This window comes from Osmerus mordax, chromosome 1 (assembly GCF_038355195.1).
Source record: "Osmerus mordax isolate fOsmMor3 chromosome 1, fOsmMor3.pri, whole genome shotgun sequence".
In the NCBI taxonomy this organism is placed as follows: domain Eukaryota; kingdom Metazoa; phylum Chordata; class Actinopteri; order Osmeriformes; family Osmeridae; genus Osmerus; species Osmerus mordax.
Window position 1 is genome coordinate 23,008,745 of NC_090050.1, and position 7,500 is coordinate 23,016,244.

Below are 7,500 nucleotides of genomic sequence, written 5' to 3' on the forward strand. Positions count from 1 at the left end.
ATGTTGAACTTGTTTCAAGCATTCTGCATCCTTATCCAGAGACCAGATAGAGAAGAATATCATATCTCTCTGGAGGTCTGTTTGGGGTCAGAGGTGTCATGTTCTCATTAGTCTTTCATTGAGGTGGGCTTCATCTAAACGAATGTACCGATAACAACAGGTGTGGGAGAAGATTTTACCTTTTACAACTCTGCCTCTGATGCTTGTCAGTGAGGGTGCTTTAGCTTGAAACAAATAGGTGTGCAAGGGGAATAGCTGTTATGGTTAACAGATATTCAAAGGAGCACAGAAAGCGGCTCGTGGAATATTCCAGAAAGGTCTTAGCAGCAGCGCTGAGAACATGTAATGGGAGAGAGGCCAAGTGTGTGAAAGTAGATCAGGCAGCTCGGTGTTGCCTTTCTGCCTCATCATGAACACAGGCACTAAGAGGCAGTTGGGGAGCGTAGCGACTCAACGTGCAAATTAAGCTAATTTAAACCAAACAGGTCCACAACTGCTAGCAATATGGGAACTAGCTTCATCTATGTGGGCTGTAATTATTCTTGATAATGGACCTGGCTATTCATTCATGAATGACGTCTAACCCAGTAGTGGATTACTGAGCATATTACTTGTGCCTATGACACATTTTGTGACAATAACTCAAAATGTTATTTGATTTTTTTTTTTTTTTTTTTTTTTAATACAGGCCATTTGAATAGACATTCTTAACTACTGGCTAGATAGAACATCGCCTCATTCCATAAGGAAGCTGTTCAAAGTAAAGTTTTTACAGCATAACCTCATTACACTACGTGCGCTCAACATGTTTAGCTGCTTGACCCAACAGCCTATGTGAATGGTCTTGATTCGCATTGATTATTACTGAATTATAGGCCTATTCATTTGCTGTTATTCGGTCTTCTGCGGGTCTATTCAAATTGTATGGGGAAATTGTCGGCAGGTGGCTGTGATCTTGTGGCATGTCACACTTTTGAATCTGAAAGCAGGCAGCTAGTGAATGCCTCAATCTGCATCTGTCGTTATGCCAGATACATGGCATCTCCCAGTGACAGAGGGACACAGCATATTCCTTCAAACATTGCCTAATTTAAACGCAACATGACCCAAGTCCGTAGGATTGTATTCATTTTGATCTCAAAAACTTCCTTTCAGCCACACATTTTACATCATGGCCCAACGAGTATCCTGAGTGGCTCATGGTCATGCTAACATGCCATCGCAGCAGAGCGTTTCAGCGTAGCCTACTTTGACATCTTGGGGGCGCGAGGTTTTACAAACTTAGGCTACCACAGATATCCTACACAGCACTCTGACAACACATTCACAAACATATGCAAATGACATAGCGTATGTCTTGTGTTAATAACTTGTTTTCTTCATGGCATGTAAATGAGATGCTAGCACGAACAGGAGGGACGGCGCCAGCAGGAAGATAGCTCTGATTTTGATGTGCTCATTTTACTGTTCACTGACGCCGTGACGATAAACTGGCAGCGCTGCGCAGCGCACGAGGATGCTCTGTTCTCTCTCGCGCGCACTCTCCTGTCTCCTGCTTTCCACCATCAACATGGAAGGGCCTTAATTAATGCATGTGTCCCTCTTGCCCTCAAGCTAATGAATATTAATTTGCCGTTTGAGACTGGACGTACGTTTTTTCGGCCTCAAAAGCACTGGACTTTCCTTACTGGGTGGATAGCACGGAGGTATCTGCCAAATAATAAGTCTTCAGATAAGGTAGGCTATGGTTTGGGCTACAGAATGGGGTTCCGAAGTTAGCATTTAGCATAGCTGCGCTTTGCTTGCATTTGCTATGAAATGTCGGCTTTTTCATCATTTTCACAGTGGGATCATCACAGCAACATTGTTGCCAATTAATATCCGCGTATTGCAGCGGTCCAAGTTTGTCCCTTCAAATGGGCTAGCCCGATTTTGACTGGCTAGCCCAGACCCAGAAAAGATTCAAATTTTCCCCATTTTATCTGGTTATTAGCCTACTAAAGGCATGTATCTCATTATTTGTTGATTGCCAACACACATGACATTAGGTGTTTTTAATGACAACTAGTCAGGCATTTGGATCAGAGGACCGTTACGTTCAATAAAACGCCGGGGAAAAAACCTAGACCGTGTGCCTTACCTGAGTCAAATTATCAGGAGCCTTGTAACCTTTCCTAAACTAGCAATTTTGCCAGCTGTTACTGCTAAGCATCGCGAGGATCAACTGACGGCCGTGTCTCGTTGTATTCTTACAACAAGCGCCCTAGTCTCAGCAATTCAGAGATTTGAAAGCCCACCTTGTGCTCAAAAAGAATTACGGGAAGCGGTAAATTTGAGGATGGTTATTGTCACGAATCGCTCGTGGGAATGTCAGTTTCTATTTACATCACAGTAGTGAGAGCGCGGTCGATTTATATTGATGTTACTTGGTCATAATACACAACGAGTATCTTTCGGAAACCTCAAATCGCTTTTGCTTATTCTGAATTAAATGGAAAGTGAAACCCATGGGGGAGACGGGAATGTAATGTTTCAATCAGTAATGTTTGGTTATCACGTCCAATGTTTCTTACAATTTGAGTCGTTTTAAGCTTCTGGGAATATTATGGCAATGTGACCTTTTTCTTGTTCTCACTGCGGGGCCTAACACTCGCAGTTCAAGGACTTACACAACTGATTTGACCAAGTGATGCATTAGAGTGACAGCTTTGAATTCACTCAGCTTATCCGTGTGTTTTTGGCTCCGAGGAGCATGTCATCTGCGTTGATATTCAAATGCATGTTCAAGTATTTGCAGTTTTGTTACAAATTGTTTTTGTAATTGTTTACAAATATTACCCCGATAAAGGCATAAAGGGTGCCCAATTGGATCAAAGATGATAGTCTGCTTTACTTTGTAAAAAACAAAACAATATATACATATATATATATCGATAAAAGGGCTTTAATTTTGGGTAGATGCAGCTTGAACTCAACCATTTTACACTGCTTGTCTTAGCAGGAACTTCGATACATAACAGGTGTAAAGCCTGTTCCTGGCCACTACATTGTTATCTTTCAATGTAATCACATGTGTTTTAGAAGATTTACTCAGTGAGTCTTTAAGACATTCAATGTGTGTGGAAATTACTGTCCCATCTAACTCAGTGTCTTTGTTCAGTTATGTCCATTTGCTTGACTGTTTGTGCAGGCAAACACATTAGTAATTACTGTAATTACAGTATTAGTCAGACAATGGAAGTGATGCTATGAACTGAAATAAAAGCTGTGCGTTTTCATAGAGACTATTTTATGTGTTAAACACGGATCATGAGGTGGGCATGGTGATGAGCTATGCTGAGGCTCTGCCCCAAGGACTTGAGTCCTGAGGCCTGGCTTTCCCATGATGTGATTAGTAACAGATCTCACGAGTGTAGCTCACAGTACACCAGAGACAATACAGTGCCCGAAAGTCAGCACTGAACCATTGAGACATGCAATTTTCTATCTGTAAATTTGTCTAACGATGACCCCCTTCATCTCACTTTCTCTTCCCCAGAGGCAAACTATGCCAGCAGCACCAGAGTCCCTCCCCCTGGTGACGTGCCAGCCCATTGGTCAGACCGTTCCGGCCCCCTCTAGCCCCGCCCACTCCCCTGGCAGATCCATGCTGCTGGACACGCGTCGCAGAGCCACGCCCACACCATGAGCGCCAACCGGGCCCGCCCCCGCCCCCGTGGCCCCTCCCGCACCTGCCGCCCCCTCCGGCGGCCTCCCCTGCGCCCCCTCCCCCGCCCGCCGCGCCCCCGGTGCCCGCCCCCAACATCCCGGTGGGCGCCTTGGCACAGAAGAAAGCGGGCACAGTACGCCAAAAGCAAGAAGCAGGGCAGCTCAGCCAACAGCAGGCCGCCAAGGGCCCTGTTCTGCCTGAAGCTAAACAACCCTATACGCAGGGCCTGCATCAGTCTGGTGGAGTGGAAGTATCCTTTACTGGACAGGCCGGGACCGCGGAGTGTGTGTGTGTGTTTTGGGGGAGGGTGGGATGAGAGAGAGAGCGAGTGTTTGTGTGTTGTGTGTGAATCAGTAAGGTGACCCAGTGTGAGTATGAATGAATGAATGTTGTGAGTGAACCAACTCACAGTTGTCCAGTTCTTACTTGCAATTTTGACCAAAGAGTAATTATTCTATACTGTTTGCAGAAATATCAAAATCAGATCTGGTATCACAACTACGATTGCAGGGCTTGAAATAGCGAATTTTGCTCCCAAATCTTTTGCAGGTGCTCCTAACTTTTTAAAGTTGGGAGCACCAGTGCCACCAATTGAAAAAGTTCCATTTCAAGCCCCTGGATTGTAATGTCAGTTTGTATCCATTCTTTAGGCTGACCTTCAGAGTCAGCAACACCTTCACAGCACAAACAGATCATGGACAAGTCATTTATCCTAAGACTGCCTCGTCACCCAATGAGATTCCTCGCTGTAAATGTCACTGCGCAGCAGGAGACACAGCACAGCAGAAGTGGCACCCCAGAAAAGAACAATCAACGTTAAACTTTTAATCAGGCTTTTACTTGTGTGGATGGGTAATGCACCTCACTATGACAATAATTAGCTGATTAGAGTTGAATAACATTCAATAGCTTAGTCACTGACACATTGAGGGTTCACTGTGTGTTCTGCTGTGCTGTGTTTGTCTGCTGGAAAGTGTGTGTTCTGCTGTGCTGTGTGTGTGTGTGGACGCTGGAAAACGGTTGAGGAGGAAAAAACAAAGTCAATGGGCACCCGCTCTCCCAAGGCGGCGTGAAAGTCAGCACGTCCTAAATCCTAAAATACTGGCCGGGGTTTTGTGTGTGCGTGTGTGTGGTGTCTTGTGTGTGTGTGTGTCTAGTGTGTGTGTCTTGTGTGTGTGTCTAGTGTGTGTGTCTAGTGTGTGTGTGTGTGTGTCGTGTGTGTGTGTGTCTAGTGTGTGTGTGTGTCTTGTGTGTGTGTGCGTGTGTCTTGTGTGTGTGTGTCTAGTGTGTGTGTGTGAAGCTAGAGTGTGACTCAGTGACACCACACAGCTGTTAGATACTGTAGAGAGAGTGTGCTGAGCTCTCACAAATGCACTGTGAACCAAGCTGGTTATGTACGTGATAATATTCTTTTCTTGGCTTTAACATAAGAAAATTACACTGAATCTATATTCAAATCAAATGTGTTTGTATCGCCCTTTTTTACACGCAAGCATGGTACATACAGGCTTCTCATACGCCCATAGAACTGCCCCTCAACCAACCTAAACCCTCTAGTTAAGTTACAATTGTATATCTGTTCCCATTCGTGTCATATAAAAGGGTATTTGGGTCTGGGTTTGTTGTGTGAGTAGTTTATATATGGAAGATATACTCACTGTGATTCATCAGCTTGGTCGCTTTCCTTAACCATCTTTTCCAGGCCATTTGATATCTTTATATTAATTGCTATTTTTGCCAACTGTATGGCCTTAGCTGTGTATATCCCCTTCCCTGAAGACGATTCCAACTCCACAAACCACGACCTGGGTGAGTACCTACAAATACATCATCCAATGGCATCATCATCCATTCATGACCTTTGACCTTTGTTGTTATGAATTTCGGATCCATTTTCCTTTGTACTGGCACCCACATGCTTCTCTCTGCCTGTGGCTTAGTGTTGTCATGAAGTTTTGTATCTAGAGCTATAATTTACATTTACATTAAGTCATTTAGCAGACGCTCTTATCCAGAGCGACTTATAGTAAGTACAGGGACATTCCCCCCTGAGGCAAGTAGGGTGAAGTGCCTTGCCCAAGGACACAATGTCATTTGGCCATCCGGAAATTGAACCGGCAACCTTCTGATTAATAGCCTGATTCCCTAACCACTCAGCCATCAGACCCATGGCAGCTGTGTCACAGTGCCTCGTAGTGTTTGTGTGATTTAACTGTATCAGGAGGAGCGGGCACTGGTGTGTTCCTTGTTTTTATGTACATTATTGCGGTTGTTTTAAGTCTTTGACATTGAACAGCATTGAGATACACACACACACACACACACACAGTGTCCTACAAACGGGGTTTCCATCATGCTGATCTCACTGGGTATCCACAGCCCTGCTTCTGAGGGCGGTTGGACCTGCGTTCATGGCTGTAATTTGCTTGTTTCCAAACTAAGTGGGGCTGAAACACAGACCTCTGTGTTTGTGTATCTTGTATAACCAAAGGGTAAGGGTTCTAGCTCTCCATATGCAGAGAGAGAGAGAGAGAGACAGAGAGAGAGAGAGAGAGAGAGAGAGAGGGAGAAAGAGAGAGAGAGCGAGAGAGAGGGAGAAAGAGAGAGAGAGAGAGAGAGAGGGAGAGAGAGAGAGAGAGAGAGAGAGAGAGAGAGAGAGAGAGGGAGAAAGAGAGACATCTTGAAACTCTCCTCCTCGCTGCGGTGCTCGATCACATCTTTTCTTTTTCCTCCACCCTTCAGAGATTTTATTCACTTTTCTATTTTTAGAAACTCATCTCCGCACCTCTCTCCCTGTTCCTTGCTGCATTTCATCAGCATGTATGCCTGGGTGTCAAGCGAGTGATGAATTATGGGCAATGTAGTGTGGTAAGCATTGTTCCACAGCTGAAGCTGAGCTCACACGCACACTAAAACGTCCAGACTACACAGAATCCGATGTCTTACACGGGCAGAATGGAGCAGAGCTCCTTAATGATTCATGAACATACAGAGTGTCTGCCAGGCAGATGGACGCACACTCCTGGAAGAACTGGTGTCTGAGAGAAGATGGGTTCTCAGCGTAGGTAGAAGTACTTCTCCTGGCCTCCTCCTCCTGGCCTCCTCCTCCTGGCCTCCTCCTGGCCTCCTCCTCCTGGCCTCCTCCTCCTGGCCTCCTCCTGGCCTGCCTCCTCCTCCTGGCCTCCTCCTGGCCTCCTCCTGGGCCTCCTCCTCCTGGCCTCCTCCTCCTGGCCTCCTCCTGGCCTCCTCCTCTCTGGCCTCCCTCCTCCTGGCCTCCTCCTCCTGGCCTCCTCCTGGCCTCCTCCTCCTGGCCTCCTCCTGGCCTCCTCCTGGCCTCCTCCTCCTGGCCTCCTCCTGGCCTCCTCCTGGCCTCCTCCTGGCCTCCTCCTGGCTCCTCCTCCTGGCCTCCTCCTCCTGGCCTCCTCCTCCTGGCCTCCTCCTGGCCTCCTCCTCCTGGCCTCCTCCTGGCCTCCTCCTCCTGGCCTCCTCCTGGGCCTCCTCCTCCTGGCCTCCTCCTGGCCTCCTCCTGGCCTCCTCCTGGCCTCCTCCTCCTGGCCTCCTCCTGGCCTCCTCCTCCTGGCCTCCTCCTCCTGGCCTCCTCTAGACCTGAGACGCTGGCCGGGCCTGTGAAGGAGTGTGGTGTAATGCTGCTTCACAGTTTGACCTCCTGGAGGCTGACCCCCAGGGTGTTGGTTTGCACAGTAGCAGCACCACAGAGAAAGTAGGTCATATGGAATGATCCTCTCTCTCTCTCTCTCTCTCCCTGTTTCTCTGTCTCTCCCCTCCCTCTC

General features: G+C 47.0%; 1 protein-coding gene across 1 annotated transcript in view; it reads left to right on the top strand.

Moving 5' to 3' along the window:
• The first annotated feature begins 3,505 nt into the window (after nt 1–3,505).
• LOC136941954 (voltage-dependent L-type calcium channel subunit alpha-1D-like) overlaps nt 3,506–7,500 on the top strand; it is a 76,755-nt gene continuing 72,760 nt past the window's right edge. Inside the window, 6 exon segments of the mRNA XM_067234686.1 lie at nt 3,506–3,596; nt 3,690–3,739; nt 3,741–3,830; nt 3,832–3,959; nt 5,412–5,518; nt 7,426–7,434. Of these exon segments, the coding sequence (XP_067090787.1) occupies nt 3,506–3,596; nt 3,690–3,739; nt 3,741–3,830; nt 3,832–3,959; nt 5,412–5,518; nt 7,426–7,434 (475 nt within the window).